Consider the following 26,069-nt stretch of genomic DNA (forward strand, 5'->3'; position numbering starts at 1 on the left):
CTGCAGGTCCAGCCCTCATGCGTGCAGCAGGTATCCTGAGCTGGTCTCTGCCCTCTCTGAGCCTCAGCAGGAAACAGGAACAAATGTTACTGTGTCAGTGCTGTGTCCCCAGGTTCAGGATGTGCTGGGGACTCAAGTGATGCCAAGAATGATGGCCATAACAGCTGGGCACTCTGCTGCTCACTTGCTGTCTTTGCTGGAAAAATAACCACAGTGCCATCTCCTTAGTTGCCTTCCAGCAGGCACTGGTGTGTAGAGCAACACAGAAGTGAAGGAAAAGTCTGTTTCTCCCAAGAACAGACCCATTGATAACTAACCTACTCCCTGTGGGAGACCAGACAGATTGGCTTTGGTAGCAGAAAGCCAGTCTGACTCTAGTCTAATTCTCAAAGAAGTCACCAGCTCTTAAAACACAGGTTTCAGAGAACCAGCAACTGTCTGGAATTCTCATGCAGAAATGTGTATTGATCCACACTGAAACATCCCAGATGGCTCCATTTCTCCCACAAACATGATCCTGGCCACAAGAATGTCGACCCTTAATAATTCTCCATCTCTGAGCAGACAGACCTTGAGGCAGATCCATGCCCCTGAACCAGCAGCAGAAATTCTATTACAGAAGTTTAATTACCTAGAGGGTGGGAGAGAAGAAGGGAAGAAATACGAGGAGGGAGGAAGGGGCAGGAGGCTTTATTCTTATCTATCACTTCTTGTTTCAAGGTGGGATCATTTTCTAGGTGCTTAGGGGAGCTGCTGTTTTCTGCTCATTGTTGGGAGAATTTGGTGTTAAAACTCCATGTTAGGCCAGGAGTTTGGCCTAGTGGTTAGAGTGCTTGCCTCGCATGCATGAAGACCTGGGTTCAATTCCTCAGTACCACATACATAGAAAAAATGCCGGAAGTGGTGCTGAGGCTCAAGTGGTAGAGCTCTAGCCTTGACAAAACCCAAGGACAGGGCTCAGGCCCTGAGCCCAAGCCCAGGACTGGCAAAAAACAAAAAACAAACAACAAAAAAAACTCCATGTTAAAATTTCCACATAAGAGCTGGATCTGGGAGTTTGGCCTAGCAGTAGAGTGCTTACCTAGCATGCACGAAGACCCAGGTTCGATTCCTCGGTACTACATACATAGAAAAAGCTAGAACTGGTGCTGTGGCTCAAGTGGCAGAGTGCTAGCCTTGAGGAAAAAGCCCAAGGACAGTACTCAGGCCCTGGGTTCAAACTCCAGAACTGGCAAAAAAAAAATAATAATAATTCCACATAGCAGCTGGGTTCTGGTGGCTCTCGCCTGTAATCCTCACTATTCAGGAGGCTGAGATCTGAGGATCATGGTTCAAAGCCAACCTGGGCATGAAAGTCCATGAGACTCTAATCTCCAATTAACCACCAGAAAACTGGAAGTGACTGTGCTATGGCTCAAGGGGTAGAGCACTAGCCTTGAGCTGAAGAGCTCAGGGACAGTGCCCAGGCCAGGCCAAGTTTAAGCCCCACAACTAACCCAAAAAAAAAATCCATATAAGGGAAAGAAGTGTGTGTTCAGAGCATAGAGGAGGGATTTCTGGGCGGGACACTGGCATCTGGTCCCTGAGGGGTCAGGGGGTTAGGTAATCGGAGATTAGGATAAGGTAATATGGTGATCACAGTTCATCTTTGTCTGTTGTTGCTTCAGTTGGTTGGTGAGGTCTGTTAAGGACCTACTGTCTGCCAAGCTTGGCCTAGACACAGGATGGTATGGTGAATTAGGTAGTATGGATTGGATCTTTGCCTTCCAGAAACTTCTGGTTTGGGAAAAAAAAAACAAATATGTATCCATTAGTCACCTCAAATGGCAGGGGAGGTGAGAAGGGACCTCTCCCCAATGCCCGGAATACCCTGAGATACATTTGTTGAGAGTTGTGTGAGGCCACAGGGATGACACTTAAACCCTGCACTTTTGGATCCCAAGGTTTTTTTTTTGAGTGGTCACGTGTCTCATATGCCCACTATATGCAATGGAGTGAAACTGCTGGGCCAGATGGTAACTCTGGGGTATTCTCTGAAGAACGTCCAAAACTGTCCCTTTTCACTTTCCTACAAGCAATCTTCAAAGGTCCAGAATCTCCATATCTTTGCCAGTGCTTATTGTTGTCTATCTTTTGGATTATAGCCATCATAGTGGCTGTAAAATATATCGTACTAGGGTTGGCTGGGTGGTGTGTTTCAAAACATAAGACCTAGCTAAAACCCAATACTCCAGGGGGCTGGAATGCCTATGCACAATCCAGCATCCAGCATTCTCTTCTAAGAGCACTCATCTGCCGTGGACTCAGAAACAACTGGCCTTTTCTGTTGCTCACCAGTCCAAAGCCAGTGGGCTGAGCAACCTCCTGGGTGGATTCTCAGGGCTCAGGGAGAATGGATTCCAGGGCTCAGGGCCATGGATCTCTAACTTCAGTCCTCTCCTCTTGTCTTGCAGCGATTCACGAGTTCCCCACAGACCTGTTCTCCAATAAGGAGCGGCAACACGGAGCTGTCCTGCTGCATATCCTTGGTGTGAGTGCTTCAGGGGTGAGGTCCCCTCAGCTAGCCATGGCCTAGCTGAGATAGCAGCAGGGCCTTGTATCCAATCCAGGAGGAGAACAGACATCAGGCCCTTAGCCCACCAAGAAGTCTGTTAGGTGAACTGGCCCATGCCACACACCTAGTGGTCCTGGAGCCAACAGGAGAACCCAGTTCTGTGTCTCATCATCTGATTTTATAGATGAAGAAATGACACATGCCAGCTTGTACACTGGAAATAGAGGTCAAGGGTCATCCTAAATGCTAGTCACATGGTTCCTGGGACTCCTCCTGCTCTGGCCACCCTCATCTGTCATCCCTTTGCCTTTCCACCAGCACTGGGGATGTTATTTAACGTCCCAACCTCTTACCCTGTCAGGGTGGGTCCTGAAGCTGTCTAAGGACTCAGCCACTAGTGATCTCATTAGCAGACAGAAGGCCCTGCTTCAAAAATCCCAGGGACTTTGGGATCCATATGACAGGATCCTAGGGCCAGAGAGAGAGTGTGTTCTCCTACCATGTATTGTGGAAAAAGAGGAAGTCTGAGCCTGGGTGGCCTGGAGTCTCATCCCCTCTGCTCCTCAGTATGTCGTTTCCACTCCCCAAGCCTCAGTTTCCTCATCAATCAGTGAAGAGATGGAGATCACAAGTGTCTATGCTGTTGGGTTTTCTGGTTTGCCTGTCCCCCAGCCTCAGCCTAGCAAGCTGATTCAGGGTCTGAGGTACCCTGAGAAGAGGCCCGCGTGGTCCTCGCTGACTGTCTCATTTCCCTCCCAGGCTTTGTACATGTTCTACGCCTTGGCCATTGTGTGTGACGACTTCTTTGTCCCATCCCTGGAGAAGATTTGTGAGGTATGTGTGAGGGACTGGGGACTTTGGTATCGCGTGGGGTGGCACAGGAGTGACCAGGTCAAGATGACCACAGTGAGATGTAAACACAGATAACAGACTGCCCGGCCACTGCCTCACTCCAGAGCCACCAAGCGCTATGACGGATTGTGCTCCAAGCTTGGTAGAAGCGGTGCCCAGTATGAAGTCATTACTGAGATGGCCCAGCTCCTTGGCAGCCCACGGGCGCGTGTACTAGACCTGGCTTAGCACATGCACAGGTGCAGTGAGGCTCCATGTGCAGGTGTGCGCCTGAGTGGGCACATTTCACTTCACCCATTGGTGGGGTCACAGGGATGGACCTGCATCCCCTAAAGTGCTCACCTTGGGGTGGGGGAGGGTGAAGGATCCTGAGCTCTGGTGCTAGGGATCCCCTCTCTCTAGTTATCTTGCTAAGTTTTTTTCCCCTAACTTTCCCTTCTTCTTTTTCCCAGTACACAACTGCCACCCCCCCCCACACACAACCCCATTCTACCTCTTCTCCCTGCCTTGCTCTTGGGAAGGAAAGGACTTTTTCTTACAGCACATAACCTGTGTGACCCAAAGTCCTCCCCACCTTTCATCCGGTGAAGCCATCTGGCTGTTTGAGGCCATATTGTCATGGGTAGCTAGAGACAGGGGTACCCCAATAATTTTACCCACTTCCAAAGCACTGTCTGGGGGGTTAATGTTACTGTACAGTGGGGAGTCATGCTCAAAGAGTGACCCGACTCCTCCTTTTCCCCTTCCACCCCTGAGGCCCCTGAGATAAAGTCACTAGACTGTTAGGACTCCACCTGCCCCCCATGAGATGGGAGTTAGCGGACAGTGGCTACTGCAAGTGGTCTGTGGCTCTTTCTGCCACCTGGTGGTGACCCTAGGAAATAGCCAGCTCCTTGCCTTACTAGTTGCAGAGACAGACACCTTATATAAACAGCTTAAAGGAGCAAAGGGTGTGTGTGTGTGTGTGTGTGTGTGTGTGTGTGTGTGTGTGTGTGTGTACGCGTGCGTACGCACGCACACCCCTGCGCCAACTACTAGGGCATGAACTCAGAGCCTCCCACTCTTGTTTGGCTTTTTTTGTTGCAAGCTGGCACTCACAATTGTGCCACTGCTCCTTTTTTGGAAATGAGTCTCATGGATTTGTCTGCCCATGATGTTTTCAAACCTCAAGCCTTTTATATCAGCCACCTGAGTAGCTAGGATCGCAGGTGTGGGCCACCAGTGCCTCATTTAAAAGGAGCAAAACTTAATTTTATCTGACGATGTCAGAGGTTTTAGCATCAGCTGCTGGCTCCATCGTTTTCAGGCTGCTGGTGAGGCAGCGCATCATGGAGGAAGGATGTGATCCTTCATGACAGATACCTGGAAACCGTGAGAGAGGGGGGCCAGGAAGGGGCAGGGGACTAGATATGACCCCCAAAAACATGCCCCAAGTGACTTCTTCCAGCTGCCTCACCTCCAAAATATCTGTCTCCTCTCAATAATGCCTTCACATTTATGAATCCACCAATGGGTGAATCCACTGATTACGTTCCAATGCTCGTAATCCAGTCACCACTCAGTGACAGTCCTTTACCAGCTGGACTTTTGGGGAGGGGGGACATTTCCCATCCAAACTGCAATAGATAGTGATTACACATCCCAGACCCGGACTGGGCTAAGAACTTGTGGAAGCCACAGCTTCAGGGCTGGCTCCTTCCCTTTGGGGTGAGAGGAACCCATGAGGTGTAACTGACAGATCACATCCAGTGGAGATGCCAAGACCCCTGTGGGGACACTCATATCTCTTAGGGGGAGAGGTAAGCAAGGGGTATGGCCTTGGCAGTAGAGGTTAAGACCCATGTAAGGAGCTTAGTGAGAGCCATCAGAGGACAAGGGTCAGGGAGAGACCAGGTAAGGAGACCAGGAGTTTCACTGGCATGGTCAGGTGAGAAGGAGATCAGGAACATCGCTACTGGGGAGAAGTCTGGGTTGGCTTCATGGAAGCGGTAGCCCTGGTTCTTCAAAATTATTTCAGTAAGCAGAGAGGGAGAGGAAAGACAAGAGGCAGGACAGGAGGTAGCAGAGTCTGGGTGGGTAGCTGAGCTCCTGCCTTGGGAATCAGCATAGTGTCTCTCCGTCTAGTCAAGCCCAGTGCTCTGACACTCAATGGCTCCTTTCTATAGCCATCCAGCCTGTAGGAAGAGGGAGCGAGCAAGTCCAGGCTTCCAGGGTGCAACCGCACATTCTAGATCAGGGAGTGGGCCTCGCTGGGTCCGCTGGGCCTGGCAAGAGTTCTCAGCCTCTTCCCTGCGCTCAGTCCCAGAGATGAATCCGCTTGTCAGGCCCACCATGGAGAAGGCATTGCTAAGGGTAGGACCCAGGTGGGTAGCGGGCTTGAATCCCCTTACATCCTGGTAGCCTACAGGCCCTGGAGATGATCCCTAGGCTGGTAGACCCTCACTGGGCAGCACTGCCTAACCCAGCATGGTTGTGGACCCCACATGACAAATACCAGGGGACTGCCAGCATCTTATCCATCCTCTGACCTGACTTGCTGTGGTTCAAAGAGGGCATGGCTGGCTCAGTGTGGGTGCAGAGTGCCCAAAGACTTCATCAGGGCTTGTTCTGGAAAATGAGCAGAATGGTCGTGAAGAGGGAGAAGGGGTTGTGGGCCCAGTGCTGGGGTTCGGGAGGCGAGGCTGCAGGGTGGAGGAATTCGACTCAGCAGCATTGTAGCTCCTCTGAGCTCTCTGACAGCCAGAGCCCTGGTGCCCCGTCCATTATGCTCATGTCACACCTGAGCAACTATGGTCCCTTCTGTTCTAGAAACTCCATCTGAGTGAAGATGTGGCTGGAGCCACCTTCATGGCTGCAGGAAGCTCGACGCCAGAGCTGTTTGCCTCTGTGATTGGTAAGGAATGGCCAGCTGCTGGGATGAGAGATGAAATGTAGAGAGAGCCTGGGCTGGATGCCCATCACGGGGTTAGGGGTGGCATTTGTTAGCTTGGAGCCTCCATTTTCACATCTGTAAATCCAGAGGCGGCGGGACCACAAGTAGACTACAGATGTCTTAGGATATGGCGTGCTAATCAGCTTCTTTTAGAGGTGATAAAAAGTTTAGACCGTGGTTTAGGGTATCCAATTCTGTGGGTATACTAACTCATTGAATCCTAGTCTTTAAAGGGGGTGAATGACACCTCAATAAAGATATTCCAAAAACTTGGAGTAGCCAAGCACGGGTGGCTCACACCTGCAATCCTAGCTACTCAGGAGGCTGAGATCTGAGGACTGAGGTTCAAATCCAGCTCAAGGCAGATAAGTCTATGAGACTCTTAATCTCCGGCTGACCACTAAAAACCAGAGGTAGAACTGTGGCTCAAGTGATAGAGCATTAACTATCCTTGAGCAAAAAAGTCAAGCAGCAGCAAGAGGCCCTAAGTTCAGCCCAGTACTAGTACAAATATTAAACAGAAGAGTATTGGAGAGGTACCCCAGGGCTCCTGCACTGTCTGGTGCTGTATTTGCTACTGAGAGAAAGTGCTTCTCTCAGCACGGGGGACATGGGAGGGGCAGGCCTGGCCAGCAGCTGGGCCCCACGGTGGAATCTTCCTTCAAGGCGTGTTCATCACACACGGAGACGTCGGTGTGGGGACCATCGTGGGCTCTGCTGTATTCAACATCCTGTGTATCATCGGAGTGTGTGGACTGTTTGCTGGCCAGGTCAGTGGCCTGCCTGGCTGTGGGGTAGAGGACGAGCTTCTCTAAGAGGACTGGGGTGGAGGTTGGCTCCCCTGCCTTTGAGCCCATTGTCCCCTAAGTAATATAACACACTCGTTCCTTCTCCTGAAACAGTCTGGGGGCCCGAGGGGCCTTCGCCAGGCCATATATGGGACAGTAACAACCTTGTTTTGCAAGTTTCTTCGTCAGTTGTAGGGCCTGAAGTCGGGGCCTGGGTGCTGTCCTTGAACTCTTTTGCTCAAGGCTAGTGCCTTTTTACCACTTTCAGCCATAGTGCCACTTCTAGCAATAACTTTGAAAGAAGGGTTTGTTATTGCTAGCCTAGAACTCTCTGGGGCCTGGCTTTGTCCACCCCCACAGACTGAAGCCAGCTTGAGGCTTGGTACCCACAGACTCCCAGAGGATGCTAGACTTTACATCAGAGAGGCAGGCTGTGAGGCAGGCTAATGGGCACAGCCCTGCCTTGCTTGGGGAGACAGAGGTGGGCAGCAAATCACACTCAAAGGAACCAGGGGTGCCCTGGTCTCCGTGTTGACAGCTGGCCCTAGTGTGAACCATGCCCAGCCACTATCTGGAGATAAGGCTGGTTTTACCACCTCCTCAGGGATTAAAAGTTCCATTTCTTCCCCAAATGTAACAGAGGGCCAGGGGTGGGCAAGAAGGAGCCCTGAGGGCTCCCTGTACCTAGGAGGAGTTGGGCATCTGGGCCCCAGCCAGTGGCTGCTGACATCCTGTACTGGGCAGGTGGTGCGTCTGACGTGGTGGGCCGTGTGCAGAGACTCCGTGTACTACACACTCTCAGTCGTCGTGCTCATTGCGGTGAGTTAGCATTCCCACTGGGGCCATCACCCCTCCCCACAACCCACCCCACCCCTGTACTCCACTGTACCTCCCCTTCCCACACACTCATACCCAGCCTTCTCATTATATTTGGGGAATGGGGATATCTCCATGGTAACAAGGCTTAGCAAAGCCAAGGCCCATGCCATGAGGTCCATCTGGGAAAGTTCATGCATTTGTTTCTTGGAGGCCACTCAGGTCCCCACCAAAGCTCATTGTACCCCCTGCCCAGAGGGACTCGTCTGTGTAGGTTCTGTACGCTTGGGCAGTGTTTGTTCTTCATTTGGAATAAACAGGTTCCCATTTCTCTCTCTTTTGCTTTCTAGTTCATATACGATGAAGAAATCGTGTGGTAAGTGGTTAAAGTTAAGGTTATTTTCCAGCATCCTTGTTTATTGGGTTCCCTGAGTCTTCTGAGATTTATTTTTTACAACCATAAGCTGATTAACTTGGGGAAGTTAAAAGGATGTCATTCTGAGCAATCTTGTCTTTTTCCTTTCAAAATGCTGGGGAAAAATTTGTTTTCCTCAATATTCACACCCTGCTAGATAAGACAGAAAACTAAATTAATGACAGCTTGTGGGGATTTTGTGCCAAGACAAGGACTCCAGTACCAGATGTGTTCCTGGGATGGGGTGTGACAGAGGTGGCCTGTCAAGGTGGTGAGAGATGGCAGTCCACAGAGTGCCACATGACATCTGAGCCCTCCCTCACACCTTGGTCACGGAGAAACATCATATAAACTAAGGCTCTGACCATGAAAAGCAAACGTTTTATTTCCAACATCATTGTGTCTATTTCTATGAATATTTTCTTTTTTTATTTTGTTTAAGTAATGATACAGAGGAGTTTCAACTCCAAAGCCAGATTATGAGTATAGTCATCTTAGCCAGTGTCACCCCTCTTGTCATTCTCCCCCATCTTTCCCCTGCCATCCCTACCCACAATTTATGTAGTTCCATTTCCACATAACCTACATTGAATACAGGGACTGCATTTGCTCATTTTTCCCCCCTTTTGATGTCCTCCCCATATTGCCCTCCTTCCTCTACCCCCCCCAAAAAAACATGTTTCATCTTCCTGGTATTTATTTTGTTAAACAGTTTGTTAGTTGCTCAGAGGAGTTATACCATTGGACTCTCCCTTGACTACACTATCCTTTAGTCAGTTTGTTTACACACACACACACACACACACACACACACACACACACACACACACGCTTATAACTGTAGAAAGGCAAATGTTTCAGAAATTTTGGAAGAAAGTACAGAGACTTACCTTTCTGCCATGAATGAAGATTGTGAAAGCATAAAGTTTGAGAGGAATGAGACCAGGCTATGCCCTTGGCTTGAGTGCTTACATTCATAGGCCATGGAAACTTCTTGCTTATCAACACAACACAGAGCCTGCCTCTCGTGGGTCACTGTCTTTGAAAGGTCCTCCAATGGCATGGCCGAGGGTTTCAGCTATCTGCCATGTGCCCAGATGCCCTGGCTTTGACCCCATCTTGGCTTCTAGCTTTCTCTGCTACCCTGGCGGCCATAGATGCTCACTGAATGTCCCTCTCTGGCTGAGGGTGGGTGAGCACCATGTTAAGAAAGTGCTCCCAAATGCCCACAGCCCTTGCCTGGCATGCACAGGCCTCTGGTACCCATCGGTGAAATGAACAAGTGAAAGCTCGGGTGGCTTCTTAGGGACTGTGGTCAGAGGTATAAAAGAAAAAAGAGCAGTGATAGTATGTTCTAGAATCTTGGGGCGGCAGGGTGGGGGTTATGGGTGCATGTGCCAGTATCAGGATTTGAATTTATGGCCTCTTACTCTACCATGTCCTCTCCTACTCAGCTGGTGCGCTACCACTTGAACCACACCTCCACTTCCAGATTTTTTTTTTGCTAGATAATTGGAAATAAAAGTCTCACAGATATCTCTACATGGGCTGGCTTCAAACCAGGATCCTCAGATCTGAGCCTCCTGAGTAGCTAGGATTACAGGTGTGAGCCACCAGCACTTGGCTATTTGAGAATCTTGAGTGAGGCTAGGTTCATTTAAATGTGGCAGCCCTGGTCTCTTTAGGTCGCTGGGGGTTTGGGGGACTTCACCTGAGTTCTGCCAACCCCTGTAGCTGAAAGTGGGCGCACTTAGTGGTCAAGAGGACTCAGTGATAGGACAGCTCTGGCTGGGACATCTCACCCTCAGCTGAGGATGGGAGAGAAGAGGAATCCCAGACCCCCCCCCCCCGCCCCAGCCCCGCTGCCCTGCGCCCCATCCCAGTCTGCTGTGTCGGGATTTTGCAAACCATAACCACAATTCTCCTTTGTCTTCGAGGTGGGAAGGCCTGGTGCTCATCATCTTGTATGTGTTTTATATTCTGATCATGAAGTAAGTGCCCCCTCTCTCCTCCTTCCACTCGCCCCTCCCACCTTGCTAGGGAAGGGAGAGCCTCCCTTGGTAGAGAACGTGCTGGGCAAAGCCCAAGGTGGGGGATGGATGTTCAGGCACTGCTTTGGGGTGCAGTTCACACTGACGACCAGTAGAGTCTTGCTAAGTGTCTGGGCAGCTCTCCCTGCAGCACCACTCCTGTGATTTTCTTTTCCTTTCTTTTTTTTGGGGGGGGGGCAGGGGGGTGAGAAAGGCGGGGGGGGGGTGAGAAAGGTGAGGCAGCCTAATTTCTGCCCTAAGCTTTAGAAAGTGCCATTTAGGGCCACTGCATGATGCCATTGTCCCATTCACCAGCCTGAGTGTGCACTGGCTCTGGGCCCTACAACTGTGGCCCCTGGGAAACTGACAGGGCTGGACTCCACAAACAGTGCTCCTCAGCCACTTAGAGAAAGAAAATTCTGGTACTAGCATTGTCACATAGCAGGCAGTCACTAGGGTACAAAGGTTGCATGGTTCTATATAGAAGTATCTAGAAGATCCACGTTCATGTAGAGAGGAACTGGGGTCTAGAGTAGTGGGGAGATATTGCTTAAGGACTACAGAGCTCTTGGTTTTAAAAAATCCTGGAAATATTGGTGATAGTTACATAGCAATGTGCATATAATTAATGCCACCCAAGCGTGACTTAAAAATGAGAAACAAGTACAGTGACAAATTATGTGGTAGATATGTCCCACCAAATAAACAAATGAATAAATAAACCCAAATGCTATGAGCAAAATGGATTCTGTGCTCCCCTCACACATTTATGCCTCCTGAAAAAGGGGGATCAACTGTCCAGCTGCAAGAGCATTGTTCTTGAGTGATCTCTCAGACTTCTTTTCCAAGAAGAAGCCAGTGCCAGGGCCTCAGAGAGGGCTATGCTGGCTGAGAATGTGGGTACGGGGAAACCAGGCAGCCCAGGGGAGCAAGAGTCACCCCCCCCCAGGACAGAAGGGACAGACCCCCTGTACCCCCTTGTGCCTGTTCCATGGTCTTGACCGAATCATTTTTATGAGGACACACTTGTAGCATTCAGTCAGCTCCCCAGGAGCATCTGTCACAGCCCGCACACGCCAACGCTGCCTGGCACACCCAGTGCCACGCTGATTGCACTAGAACAGGTGGGACACAAGGCCTTGACCAGTGGGATCGCCCTCCGCTGCTCTGACTGCCTGCCTCGCCTGACTTCCAGGTACAATATGAAGATGCAAATGTTTTTCACAACCAAACAAAAGAGCATTGCAAATGGCAACCCGGTGAACAACGAATTGGAGGATGGTAATGATTTCTATGGCGGTAGCTATGATGACCCATCCATGCCGTTGCTGGGGCAAGGTAAGGCTGAGCAGACAGGACTGGTAGGACATTTTCAGAGAAGCCATGGCCCTTCTCTTACACACACACACACACACACACACACACACACACACACACACACACTAATACCATTTCCCTTTTACCTTGGATCATATATATACGTGCATACCCACATGCCCTAAATGAGGAGGAGAAATCAATGTTTGAGATACTGCTCAGATGTTTGCTTAAATTCAGGAAGGGTAGAGGGAAGATATACTATGAAAGAATAAAGCAAAACATATCTGGGAATTTCCCCCATACCTTTTTGTGTATATGTGCATATATTGATAGTAGGGCTTGAGCTCAGGGTCTGGGCTCTGTCCCTTAGGGTCACACCTCCACTTCTGGCTTTTTGGCTATAATTGGTGAGAAGAGCTTCACAGACTTTTTTCTGTCCAGATTGGTTTTGAAGCATGATCCTCAGATCTCAGCCCCTCTGAAGAGAGGGGGTTACAGGTGAACACCATTGGTGCCTGGCTTTCCCGTGCTTCTGGAGGCAGGGAAGACCTGTTTGGCTCTTTGGAAATGCCACTTCCTGCAAGAAGCCCAAAGCTTAGGGTGGCAGAGCCTTGGATCTCTCTGCCCTGGAGAAGCCTGTTCCAGAAACAGCTCTTGTTTGCCTAGAAGAACACAGGGCCAGGAAAGGCAGTCTCGGGCCAGTCCCAGACACCCCTGGAGGGGGTGCACCTACAGTAGTCACCTCAGCGCAACTTGTGGGGACCTGGAACCTTGTCTGGGCCTCTGGGGCCAGCCTCTGTTTACCCCGGTCCAGTTCTTTGAATTGTCAAGCTACTTTCTTAGACACATACTTGAGTTTTAATAACAGGGCCTGTTGCCAGGTCACATAGCAGCTGTGGGGCAGCCGCTAGGGAGGAGTCCATGCTGCCTCAGACTGGTGGTAAGGCCTGAACAGGTCACATGTGAGGGTAAGGAAAGACAGGGTTACATCCCATTTGTGAGCCAGGTGCCCCAGCCCTGCTCACCTGAGGGGTTTTGCTATGGTCCTGGGCAAGTCATGTCCTTCTTCAGGTGACTTTAACTTATTAGTCATATAAGGGGACCAGAATCTGTGTCTAGAACATGCAGGTGGTCTGTACACACACACACACACACACACACACACACACACACACACATACACATACACACACACGTGTAGCCACTATCAGTGTTTGCTCCCAGGTGAACTTCGCAAGGTGTGTTCTGTCCCATCTCAACCCTCCAGTGAAACTAAGGAGACCAGAGATTCAAGATTTGTCTTGAATCTCACCCAGCCACCACCCTGAAAAGAATCTAAGGACTGCAGGCTGGTGGCTTTCCTCAGGAGATGTAGCTCATGATAGAGCACCTGCCCGGCAGACACAGAACCCTGGGTTCCATCCCCACCCTGCAAAAAAATAAGAAGGGAAGAAACAACTCTTCCTGAACTCTTTTAGTAGCAGTTTGTGTTCCCCATATAAACCCAACAGCCTTTAAAACTAAACCTCTAGTAGCTCATACCTATCATCCTAGCTACTGGGAAGACTGAGGTCTGAGGATCAAGGTTCAAAGCCAGCCTAGGTAGGAAAGCCTGTAAGACTCTTATCTCCAATTAACCACCAGAAAATTTGGAAGTTGGGCTGTGGGCTCAAAGTGGTAGAGTGCTAGCCTTGAGCAAAAAGCTCAGGGACAGTGTTCAGTCTCTGTGTTCAAGCTCTATGACCCACAAAAGATAGAATAAGGCAGGTGCCAGTGGCTCACACCTGTAATCCTAACTACACAAGAGACTGAGATCTAAGGATTGTGGTTCAAATCTAGCCTGGGCACAAAAGACCATGAGACTCATATCCAATTAACCACCAAAAAATCATAAGTGGCACTTAGTTCAAGGGGTAGGGCGGTAGCTTTGAGCTGAAGAGCTCAGGGCCAGCACCCAGGTCCAGAGTTCAAGCCCCATGACCAAATAAATAACCTCTCCTCTTGAGACGAAATGGGAAGAAAACCCCTTCTTATACCTAAAGGGTCTTTGAGAACAGATAGCTGAGCTCACTGAATCCATCTCCTGGCTGGTTTTAAGTGGTGTCGCTCACAGCCTGACTGCCAGGGCCACTTAGACATCATTGTAGCAAGCCAGTCTAGCTCCCCGTGGGGGCTGTTCCACACCACCCACGGCCCAGGGACCACTCAGATTTAGAGTGGGAAGGGAAATGTGACACAGCCTGTCATTGCATTGCCTTCTGGGCAGCCACTCTTGGCTTGGACATACCACCTTGTGCTATGGCATCAAGACAAGTGGCCCTGGTGTGGAACCTGGCGTGTCATGTCCCTCCTCTGAGCCCAGCTGCAACCCGCACAGTGACTGTGTCTGGGCTGGCTCTCCAGATTGGAGCCTGGAATCTACAGTGCTTTGCTGGTATCCTGTCCCTCGCAGAAATCACCCCCTGCCCCAGCACCGAGGCTCCCTATGGAAGGAGCTCACTACTAACACCCTCCTCAAATAACCCTCTGGCGTCCTGGCCACCATTAGACTCCAGGCTGACCATCTCTGGCCATCTCTGTTGACCTCTGTCTCCTAATTCTCTTCTAAATTGTATGTAATCTGCTCTCATCCAAGCAATAACATGATCTTCTAAACAATAAACCACGAGCCCAGCCCCGCGGTGCATACCTTGCTGGAGGTGAGGTGCATGGTGCTTTCTGGCCGTTTTCTAACCTTCACACCTCCTGTCTGCTGAGCCTTGCTGGCTGGGGGGCTGGGGGCAGGCGTTGGCAGAGGGAGGGAGTGCCTGTTGTGCTTTATGTGTTGTTGTGCCCTTAACTCTTACATGGGTTGCTGTCTGGTCCTAGCCCTTGTTAACCTAATACTGGCAAAAGATGTCACAGGCTATGACAACCAGCGCAGAGGGATGGGGCTGCCTGCGTCTGTGGGCTGTGTTTATGAATGGTGTCATTATTAGACTTTTCTGGAGACCTGGAGTTCAATGCCAAAGTCTCCCAGGATACATACTGAGCATGTGCATGAAGTAAGTGTGGAAGAGACCCAGAACAGCCAGCTTTGTCTACGCTTGTGAGGGGAGGAAGAGAGAGACAGAGACGGAGGCAGGCAGGCAGGCAGGCATGTCCCCTGTTAGCATCAGTGTTTATCACACTGGTGGCTCACCACACCCCTTGGAAAAAACAGGCCTCCTCCTGGGTCTCCAGCACCTCCCCTAGGGCCTGGGTGGGTAGGGCACAATACAATTGCCTTGTGCACAATACAATTGGAGGGAGTGTCCTGGCCATGTTCAGGGGATCTTCCACACCAACCACAGGGCCTTGGAGGAAGTTGAGACTCTGTACTGTCTGCTGCTTTGTCGTGTTTTTCAGAGCTGGGTAGTTTTATAGACTGTGAAGTTTCCTCTGAGCAACTGGAAAAGGAGAGTGGGGAAGAGACCCCTGTCCTAGTTCTGGTCCAAGGCACAAGGCTCCCTCTGTGGCGGGATGCCTTGGTCAGGCTCAGCTGAACTCCAATGCCTTTGCAGTCAGTCCAAGCCAAGCCACCCATTGACAGAGGGCCGAATAGGGCTCACCTGCCTGGGGAGAGTGCTGTAATAAAGCACATGCTGAGCTCCGCATCACCTGCTAGCATCTCAGAGCTAGTGAGCCATTTGACTGACTGGAGAAGCTGGAGGCAGACCTCCAGGCGGCTGCCATAACCACAGCCCCAGGATGTTAGCAGGAGCAGGGCCCACAGAGAGATGAGCACTAATCCCGGCTCTGTGCTCCATAGTGAAGGAGAAGCCGCAATACGGCAAGCCGCCGGTAGTGATGGTGGATGAGGTCCTGAGTGCCAGCCCTCCCAAGTTCAGCTTCCCCGAAGCCGGCTTACGCATCATGATCACCAACAAGTTTGGACCCAGAACCCGGCTACGGATGGCCAGCAGGATCATAATTAATGAGGTAAGTTTGTGAACACTGGGGAGTGAGAGAAAACTAAAAGATGAACGTACATCTATTTCTGTATGGACAGACAGACCAACCTTCAAAGAAAACTCAGGACAAACTCCTCCTCTTCTTTCTGGACTTAACATTTTGTGTTCCACATCTCTTCTCCCAAATGGGAAAGAAACAAAGGTATCATTTTTCATAAAAAATGGATATTTTTTATAGCCAGTATTGTAAAGCAACGGAGTGAACGGATGACTTTGTCGGTCTTAGTTTTACACTGGGAACCTTGGGATTATTAGTAGTCAACACACCACTGGATGCAAGAATTATGTTAAAAGTGCTTAAAAGTTCATTGTTTTGAACATCTATATTTCATTGTATACATAACTTCTGTGTAACTTGCGTCAAGAACTATGCAGCCATGCTGGGCACGGTGGCTCACACCTGTAATCCTAGCTACACAGGAGGCTGAGATCTGAGGATTGCAGTTCAAAGCCAGCCCGGGCACTAAGGAGGCACTAAAGTCTATGAGACTCCTATCTCCAATTAACCACCAGAAAACCAGAAGTAGTGCTGTGGCTCAAGGGGCAGGGCTATAGTCTTGAGCTGATGAAGAGCTCAGAGACAGTGCCCAGGCCCAGAGTTCAAGCCCCATGACCCACGAAAGAAAGAAAAAGAAAGAAAGAAAGAAAAAAGAAAAGAGGCAGCCATTCGCCAGTGGCTCACGCATGTAATCTTAGCTACTCAGGAGGCTGACATCTGAGGACTATGGTTCAAAGCCAGTCCAAGCAGAAAAGTAGGTGAGACTCTTATCTCCAATTAATCACCCAAAAGCCAGAAATGGAAGCTGTGGATCAAGTGGTAGAGCGTCAGCTTCAAGTAAGAGTGCTAAGAACAGTGCCCAGACGCTGAATTCCAGCCCTTGTACCAGCACATGTGCACACAGGACAGAAAAAGAATCGCATTGCCAAGCTTTAAATCATTTTGGATCACACCAGCAAAACACTGTGTCAATGACATTTTTTGGAATTCTGTCCATCTTTCCTAAACATAACTGTACTGGGTACTGGGTGGCTATTAACCGATTCTAGAGGTTGATAAGATGAAGATTGACTGTAGCTCTTTCATGACATACTCATCAGGAAAATAAAGGTTTGGAGGTTGAAAGGAAGTAGTTGGTGGCACTAGGATTTGAACTTGGGAGCGACTGTTTCCTTGTCAGGGGTTAGCCATGGTACTAGCCCTTTTTGTCTTAACTCTTTTTCAGATAGGGTCTCATGTTTTTGACCAGGTCCAGCCTAAGATCACCATCCTTCTACCATTCTCCCAGCCTAGACTTAACTGAGTTAGGAATCCCTAGCCCACATTGGCAGAAAGGCAGAATGTTAGGTCAGGGATCAGTAGATATTTAGTAGTGGTAGTATCTGATCAACTCATTGAGATGACTCCCAGGCTGGGGTAGAACAGGCTGCCTCTGTCACTGACCACACCAGGTGACAAGCGGGTTGGGCTGAGGACAGCCTTGGAGAACATGCTCTTGACATGAAGAAAGCCTTGGAGAGGCAACTCCAATGACCAGCAACCCAGGAAGGTGCTGAGTAGCATGTGTCACTGGCGACAATGACAAATCATGATTTGATGTAGCACACACCCACTAGATGGAATGGTGAAAGTGGAAAGGTCTGGGCCAGGAATGTGGCTTAATTGGTAGAGTGCTTGCCTAGCATCTATGAAGCCCTGGGTTCAATTCCCTGGTACCACATACATAGAAAAACCAGAAGTGGTACTGTAGCTCAAGTGGTAGAGCTGTAGCCTTGAGAAAGCCCAGGGACAGTGCCCAGGCCCTGAGTTCAAGCCTCAGGACTGGCAAAAAAGAAAAAAGAAAAGCAAGTGGAACAGTCTGACAATACTAGGAGTTGGCAAGGATGAGAAGCAACATAGGGCTGTTGATCTAGAAACCTGTGAGGGCTGGGTGGGTGTCTAGCCACCTTCTCTCACCTGCCTTGCTGTCTGTCTGATGTGGGGTTTGCACAGAGGCAGAGACTGATAAACGCCGCCAATGGGCTGAGCAGCAAGCCACTTCAAAACGGGAGGCCCGAGAACATCGAGAATGGCAACGTCCCTGTGGAAAATGCCGAGAACGCTCAGCAGGACCAGGGCCAGCAGCCACCACCACAGCCGCCTCCCCCAGAGCCCGAGCCCGTGGAGACCATCTTCCTGTCCCCCTTCTCCATGCCTGGTGAGTTTAGGGGACTCTGGCTCTCAAACCAGGCTTCCAAGAGCTCCATCTAGACCAAGCCAAGGTCTTCATGGATGGAGGCTCGTGGACGCCTGGTACGCGTGACTAACACTGGGTCATCAAGGGGCTGTGCTGATAAACACACCATGGGTGTGCTGGGTAAGAGCTGTTTGGGATGCAGGCACTGCTGCACGCGGCTGCACCCTGAAGACAGAGGGAAGTTGTAATGCAGGGCAGTTGATGTTCCCTTTGCAGTCGAGTAAAGCAACCTGGGATAGCGTATTTACAGACATTGTCAGACTCCTCACTTGTGTTCCTCTGAGCATTGCCTACTTGCTGGGATGGAATATTCCAAAGCTATGTGAATCCTCCATACATACACAAATACATCTGTACATATTTCCTCCCATAAATAAGCCAGATCAGACCGCACCTTTGCTCCAAGCCTTCTAATGTCCTCCTATCTCACCTGGAATCTAGTCTGTAGGCCCAGTGTCATCTGACTGTTATATCCATCCTGGGGCTTGAAAAGCCTTGGGCCCTGTCCTGAGCTTCTTTTGTTCAAGGCTAGTGCTCTACCACTTGAACCACAACTCCATTTAAGCTTTTTTGTGGTTAATTGGGAAATCTCATAGACTTTCATGCCCAGGCTGGCTTTGAACCTCAATCCTTAAATCTCAGCCTATGGAGTAGCTAGTAATACAGGCATGAACCACTCTTAAATCCTCTCCTGTAGTCACACTAGCCTCCTTGCTGTTTTCCTTAGCAAATCAGATGGCCTCCTGCTTCAGGACCTGTGCACCATCCTTTCCTAGAATGTGCTTTATCCTCCATCCTTGCTCCCTTAGCTTTGTACTGATGCTCTGGCCTCTAAGAACATGGCATGGGCCTGTAGACTGGGCACTGAGCCGCTGTATCTCCAGATGCAGCTCCCGTGAGGGTCCAAGGCTTTCCTGGGGTTTCTGGGTTGTAGCATCTCAGGGGCATGTGTGCCACCCTCCTCACACGTCCACATGGCATGGGGACTTATTCCAAAATTCACTGCCTGCCTCAGAACCTGGCCTAGAGTGGGAATCTTAGTTTTACCAGCTCTCTGACTGGGTTAGAAATTCTAATACCAAGTCACCACCTCCTAGACTTCATCACATCCAGAGCACACCCAGAAAATGGAATGTTTCCCCTGACCACGGCCTCCGAGCAGCTTCCCACTGCCCATACTACGGCCACGCGTCTTGGCGTCTCTGCTGCCCCTGAGGTGTCGATGCAGATCAGCACCCTGCCAGGGCTCAGTGCTCTCAGTCAGCTAACGCTGTCTTTGGCTGGGAATCAGCGTTGGGCTGTGCAGGACCCTTAGTGTCACAGTCCTCCAAACCATACTGAGATACACGCTTGCACTCAGACAATGGGAAAGCAGTGTGTTTACCCAGGGAATGGTTCCAGGGCTCAAGGTTCTAAGAGGCCTGAAGGCAAGCCTTGGGTTTGACCTTGGGTGCCCTCTACAGCCTCAGGTCATCCCAATCACCAACCCAGGTTCTCTTCTGGGTCTACGTGAGGCAGAGGAAAGGGACTCAGAGCCACAGATGGAGCAGGAGGACCGGGCTGCCACTTGGGGATCTGTGTGCTTTCACGGGTGCCATGAGGTGGTACACATGGCCCCATTTCGTTGGCCTGATGGGGACCCCAGCGACCCTCCCCAAGCCACTCTGATTCCTGTCCCGTTACCATCAACAACCAGGGGCTGCAGGAAAATCAGGGCAAGGTCAGCTAGCACGGGGAAGGGATTTCAAGTGATTTCAAGTGAGCTTTGAGAGGCAAGAGTAGGTGGGAGGCCCCAGGACCCGGACCCACATGTTTGTCCTGGGGTCTGGTGTTCCTCAGAGACATGCAGAGGTGGAGGGGGTGTCTCTTGGTGAGTTACCTGCATATGTGGTACCGGGGCTGGAGTCCACAGAGTCTGGCCTTCTTTTGCAAATGGCTTCTGCCCTGGGAGCTTGGCCTGCCCACTCTCTTTCTTACCTCCAGCCTAATCCCTTGGGCCATACCCCTCATTAAGCCTAGAGCAAAGTGTTTCTTCTGTTTCCTCTCAAGGCTGCCTCCCTTCCTCCCAGCAGGCCTGGCATCGTATGTCCAGGGAAAACTCACTTTGTATCCCATTGATGTTTTGAGGTTGCCCTTGGAAACCACCAGTGCCTCCCTACTCCTCCTTCCATCTCCATGTGCAGAGGGGGTGGAAGTGAGCCCACTGAGCTAGGCTGGGCAGGGCTGACCTCCTCACAGCTCCCCTCAAGTTCTGGCCTAGGGCCTAAGGGTGGCTCTGGGCTGCTCTGGAGGACTGCATGAGATGCATTTCTTGTCCCTCAGTCTCCTGGAAGGACAGAGGCAGGAGACTAGGGAGAGAAGAAGCTGATCCTGGAGCAGCTGGGAGTCGGCACAGAATCAGGAAATCAAGAGGTAAACGTAGACCAGACCAATGGTGGCTCCTCTGTGTCGAGGGAGAAGGTAGGGCTGAACCCTAGAAGCCCTAAGTATGAAACTAGCTTCTATTTCTCAGTAGCACCATGATCCTAGGTCAGCTGCTGTCCACCCCCTGCCCATACACACCCTTCGTTCCCCATCCACATCTTTGTAATAGGGGTACTGGGACCGGCCAGCTGGGCTTGGACTGAATAGTAAATGTGGTAATACAGCCAAGGTCTCTGGGCTCCACACACAGTAGGTGCTCAAAGAATGTTCCTGTGTGCTACGATGTGTCTTAACCACACTGTCCCCAGCCCCTGTTTGGATCACAAGCGATGTTCTAGAAAGGTGCCCGAGTTCCTGGAATCCTGGGACTGTCAGTCATTCTAACAGTCAAAAGGAGACAGCCAGCCTGAACTAGGCACGTGCAGTGTGCCAGGCACACTTCAAGTACTTAACAGACAAAGGACCTCTCAGTCAGTAAATATCTGGACACCAGGGTTTTTCCTGGCTCTGGGGATCCAGACAAGAGAAGCCAGAGGTGGTCCCTGGCCTCTAGGAGTTTCCTGGCTCGCAGGACAAAGGCAAGCAGTTAACTCCACAGAGGAGGCAGCGGCTCCAGCCTGTGCATCCTGCCTGCCTGCCTGCACAAGGGAGATCACTGAGGCAGGGCCAGGAACTCACTACTTTTGAGTTGGAGACTCCTGGCCTGATGCTGGAATTAGGGAAAAGGAGTTTGTCTGTCATCAACACAATCGCAGCCCAAACCTGCCCTGAAAAGGTCCCCTAGGTGACCCCGAACCCCAGTCTGCTGGGGAAAGCCCTGATGCCAGTGTGGCTGGCTGGTAGGCTGTGGGAGGAGGGGTTCTGTAAGGCTATCCCCTGGCTCGTTTCTCCCCCACAGTAAGGAAATGGCATTGTGCTGACCAGAAAGCTGGCCTTCCTGCCCACCATTACAGCAGCCAACAGCAGCCAACAGCAGCTGGAACCTGCTGTACACCAAGCACAGAGCACAACAAAGTGATCATTTGCTTGCAACATTTTTATTAGTGTATATTCGTTATACAAAAGACTTTCCTAATGTATTTCAACCAAATCCATTCCCTCTGAATGACTCCCCTCATTCCCTTTCTTCTGCATATTGAAACAACTCTAACAAGTTTTATTGTTCTATTTTAATATATATCCATATGTGTATATATAATATATATGTGAATATGTCTATATACATATATGTGGATATGTATATATGTACACACACACATAAAAGAAACTTGGGCTCTGCTCATCCTGTTCTCTCCATACTCTCTCCTTTTGCATCTTTCTTCCCCAATGCTGGTACTTACTCTCAAACAGAACCTGTTTTATATTCCTTGACTTTAAAATAGGTGCCACATGGTACAGAGAATGCATGATATTTATCCTTCTCAATCTGGCCTACTTTATTAACATAATTATTTCTAGTTCCATCCATTTTCTTGCAAATGTCATTTTATTCTTCTTTGTGACTGTATAGTACTCCATAGTGATGATGATGATGATGATGATGATGATGATGATGATGATGATGATGATGATGTACACCTCACTTTCTTTCAACAGTCATCCGCTGTAGTTGAGGCTGCTGAGAAACACCAGTACAGCAGCCGCCTGAAGTCAGTGAAAAGCCCACTGCTTAGTAAAGAAAGACTACAGGTTTCCCCTGAGATCAGAAACGAGGCAAAAGCTGTTCATACCACTGTGATCCAGAATTGTGCTGCAGGTTCTGATTAAAGCAAGTAAAGAAAAGTAAAAGACATGATTGGAAGAGAAGATAAAACTTCCTGCATTCACTGAAAACGTGATCTTAAATACATAGAAAACACATACACACACATGCCCCCCCCACACACACCAATAAAAACTAATAAATAGCAGGTACTGGTAGCTACTCAGGAGGCTGAGATCAGAGGATTGTAGTTCAAAGCCAGCCAAGGCAGGAAAGACCATGAGTCTCTATCTCCAATAAACCACGAAAAAGCTGGAAGTAGAACTGTGACCACTTTGGAAAATATCCCTCAGAGTGAAACAGTTACCAGGTGACTCAACAGTTCCACTCCCCATTATATACCCAAGAGAAATGAAATCATATGCCCTATATTAATACTTACATTCAGATGTTCATAGCGCTATGCATAACAGCCAAAAAGCTAGAACAACCTACTTATCCATTAAGTAATGGATGGATAAGCAAATTATGACACTCAGGGTTAGGATATGGTGCTCGGTGGTAGAGTGATTGCCTGGTATGTGCAAGGCCCTAGGTTCCATCCCCAGCACTGAAAAGAAAATTAAGGTAAAATATAGCCATAAGAGGGCAGAGTTAGCCAGGCATGGTGGCTCATGCCTTTAATCCTAGCTACTCAGGAAGCTACAATCTGAGGATCAAGGTTCACAGCCAGCCCAGGCACAAAAGGACCTGAGACTCTTATCTCCAATTACCCTCTAGAAAACAGGAAGTGGGGCTTGGCTCAAGGGTAGGGCGCCCTGGCAGAATGCTCAGGACAGTCAAATCTGTGGACAAGAAACCAGTGGGACTTGAAAGAAAGAGGAATGGCAGCCAAGTGCTAGGTAACTATTGGAGACAGTTGTGATATTTACATAGGGTTTTTTTTTCATTGTATTTTATTGTTGGGGTAATGTATAGAGGGTTACAGTTATATTTGTCAGGTAGTGGGTACATTCCTTCTTGAACATTGATACCCCTTATGTTTTTCTCTCACTTTTCCTCCCCCCACCCCTTTGCAATATCTTATTTTCCCCTTCCCATCCCTATTTCAAATAAACAAATAAAAGTATATACAGTATACAAGGTAACAAAGTCAGATTCAGTAACAACATTAGATAAACCATAAGGGGAAAAAAAGAGAAAAGAAATAATTTCACATGGTGCAGGGGCTGGGAGTTTGGCCTAGTGGTAAAGTGCTTGCCTAGCATGCACAAAGACACTGGTGCGATTCCTCAGTACCATATACATAGAAAAAGCTGGTAGTGGTTCTGTGCCTCAAGTGGTAGAGCTCTAGCCTTGAGAAAGCCCAAGGACAGTGGTCAGGCCCTGAGTTCAAGCCAGGACTGGCAAAAAAAAAAAAGAAAAGTAAGAAAGAACAACAATTGCAATGATAAACCTTTTCTTTCCATATCCTTGAGTTCATTTCACTTAGTCTCATCCTGTATGGCCATATGTACAAAGTTCCATAGCTTTTGAACGTGCAAAAAGCTACCTAATTGTTCACTGTCTAAGGGTGGGTGCTGTGATTTGGTCATCATATCGCAATTATTTTTCACATGGAGTTCAGGCATTGTGGTTCTGAGTTTAGTCTGACAACTAGCCTGAGCAGCCCTTGGGAACTTGATGGAGATGCAAATTCTTGAGCTGGTCAGTGGCCAGTGCCTGTAGTCCCAGCTACTCCAGAGGCTGGGATGAGAGGAGCTGAGGAGTTTGAAATCAGGCTAGGCTACATAGCAAGACTCTCCTGTCTTTTAAGACTATGAAAGTCATCTGATCCCCAATCCAGATCTTCCAGACCATGAGCTCTAGGGGATCCTGATTTACACAGAGTTTGAGAAGCACAGGTCTATGAGCTTTGTTCTCTGGGTAGAGTGAAATGCTTTTAGCTCCAGGATTCAGCCAATGACGCCAACATCCCCTGTACCACAAGTTCAACAGCCTGTTCCTTAGAGTGTCTAATTAGTTAACCACCCAAATGAATCTGAGATTTTATCCACAATTACATCTGTTCTTTCCCCTCCAGCATGATGAACCATCTGTTTAGTTTGTCTTGAGGACTTTTGTCATTGGAATGTTCTACTCCATGAGAGACATCTGAGAGCTTGGCAAAAGAGTACTGGCAGTCCCTCTCCCCTCTTGCAGCGAGTGAGGTGCTGGACAGGGACTGGGAGAGATGGCCTTGGGGTGCGTGTCTACTGGATTGGACATGGTCTCATTATTTCCCTGACCTCTGCAACTTTATCATATTGATGCACAAGACACGAGTATGGTGGGCTCTTGTTCTCTGGTAGTATCAAAATGATACCAGGAATGAGGAGCACAATTTTAAAGCGTTTATTTAGTAAAGACCACTGAATAGAATAAGCTGTGGGACCTGGACTGTAGTTTTATATTGTCTTTCTCCTCTCTGCTTTCTTTCCTCCCTTCAAGCAATCTGTCAACTTATGATTGGTTTGTTTGAAGCAGGCTAGACCGTCTCCTGGGTAGTGCTCCCAGAAAGGTGGCCTGAGACATGGCAAGATCCAAGGCCCTGCCCAGGGTGGCCATTGGTGGGGGAGGGAGCAAGCTAGCTGAACTGATTTGCTCATGTCCTTCAGTATCATATTTGAACTAGCTTGGGCATCTAGGATTAGAAAAATTCCCCAGTTCAGGTGTTCTAAGCTTCATGTTTTCTATGTCATAAGAAGTCCTGATGTTCAAGGCTATCCTCAAGGTGACACTTCTGGAATTCATCTTCAAGGATGTCATGTGGCTGCTTCAGATCTAGTGTGTCTCTGTTCGTACAAAAGTAAGGAGGGACAAGGAGCAGGAGACACGGGCCTGATTTTGCCTGAAAGTTCCTCTACTTTCATCCCTGTCCATGGCTGACTTACCAGCAAGGAGTCCCAGGAAGCTGAGATTTTAGATGTAGACTTATTGTCTCAAGACTTATTGTTCACCCAGTGGCCCAGAGCTCACTGAAATACTCACTTTTTGTTGTTGATGATGGTAGTGGTGATGGTCATGTGGCTCAAACTCAGAGCCTGAGCCCTGTTTCTGAACTCTTTTTGCTCAGGGATAGCACTGTACCACATTGAGCTTTTCTGGTGGTTAATTGGAGAGCACCTTCCTGCTCTGGCTGGCTTCGAACCACGATCCTCAAATCTCAGCCTCCCGAGTAGCCGGGATTACAAACACAAGCCACTGGCACCCAGCTTAAAATATTCCCTTCTAAGGCTGACTGTGTACTCTGCTTTGCCCCGCTGTATCCACAGTCAAGGCTCTCATACTTCCCAGCCCTGTGCTTCTGACCAGCACCAGTATCCCAATGTGGGCTATGTGGGGTGCTGTGACCCCAGCTTCCAGAGATCTAAAATGTAAACAGGGCTTCTTCTGTTGATGGGTCACTTCTGTGTCTGGATATCTTCCTAGGCTTGATTAAACCAACATTACAGCACATTAAAAGTAGGTTTGGCAAGACATATGCATTTGAAAACAACCTCAAAACCTGAGCTCCCCTTGGAGGACGTAAAAGAAAAAAGTCTAGAATCTTTGTAGGACTCAGAACTCTGTTCTGAGCCCCTAGTGGATGCAAGTCCTGTGCACGTAGACTCCCTTTCTCCTATTTTGGATGAGAAGGCCAAAGTCCAGCCTCACAGTGAGGTTTGCTCAGGAGAGTAAGTTCTGGGGCCAGAGGTTGCATTGTGACACTGCTCAAACAAACAAAGTGAGATGCTCTGAGTAAAGTAGGCAGATGAAAAGACCCCCCCCATATGCACACAGACACACAGACACACACACACACGCACACTTAGTTACCTCTGTCTTCATAACTCTTTTGTTTGGCACTGTTTGATTACATGTAAGAAGCAGCAACCAAATTTGGCTTGGGGGGGGGGGGGGACGTACAGGGGTGTGTGTGTATGTATGTGTGTATGTGTGTGGCAGGCCTTCTGCCACTTGAGCCACAC

General features: G+C 49.3%; 1 protein-coding gene across 2 annotated transcripts in view; it reads left to right on the forward strand.

Annotated features, from left to right (window-relative positions):
• Positions 1–26,069, forward strand: part of Slc24a4 (solute carrier family 24 member 4) — a 107,551-nt gene that overhangs the window by 63,080 nt on the left and 18,402 nt on the right. The window contains exons 3-12 of one of the 2 annotated variants that reach the window (XM_090345405.1): positions 2,454–2,530; positions 3,314–3,388; positions 6,215–6,299; positions 7,005–7,108; positions 7,871–7,945; positions 8,293–8,318; positions 10,295–10,348; positions 11,583–11,725; positions 15,498–15,667; positions 17,690–17,894. In XM_090345405.1, the coding sequence (XP_090201531.1) occupies positions 2,454–2,530; positions 3,314–3,388; positions 6,215–6,299; positions 7,005–7,108; positions 7,871–7,945; positions 8,293–8,318; positions 10,295–10,348; positions 11,583–11,725; positions 15,498–15,667; positions 17,690–17,894 (1,014 nt within the window). The remainder of the gene's footprint in view (positions 1–2,453; positions 2,531–3,313; positions 3,389–6,214; positions 6,300–7,004; positions 7,109–7,870; positions 7,946–8,292; positions 8,319–10,294; positions 10,349–11,582; positions 11,726–15,497; positions 15,668–17,689; positions 17,895–26,069) is intronic. The other variant, XM_090345406.1, reaches the window with a different exon arrangement.

Source organism: Megascapheus bottae, chromosome 14 (assembly GCF_031878675.1).
Source record: "Megascapheus bottae isolate mThoBot1 chromosome 14, mThoBot2.hap1, whole genome shotgun sequence".
NCBI classification, from domain to species: domain Eukaryota; kingdom Metazoa; phylum Chordata; class Mammalia; order Rodentia; family Geomyidae; genus Megascapheus; species Megascapheus bottae.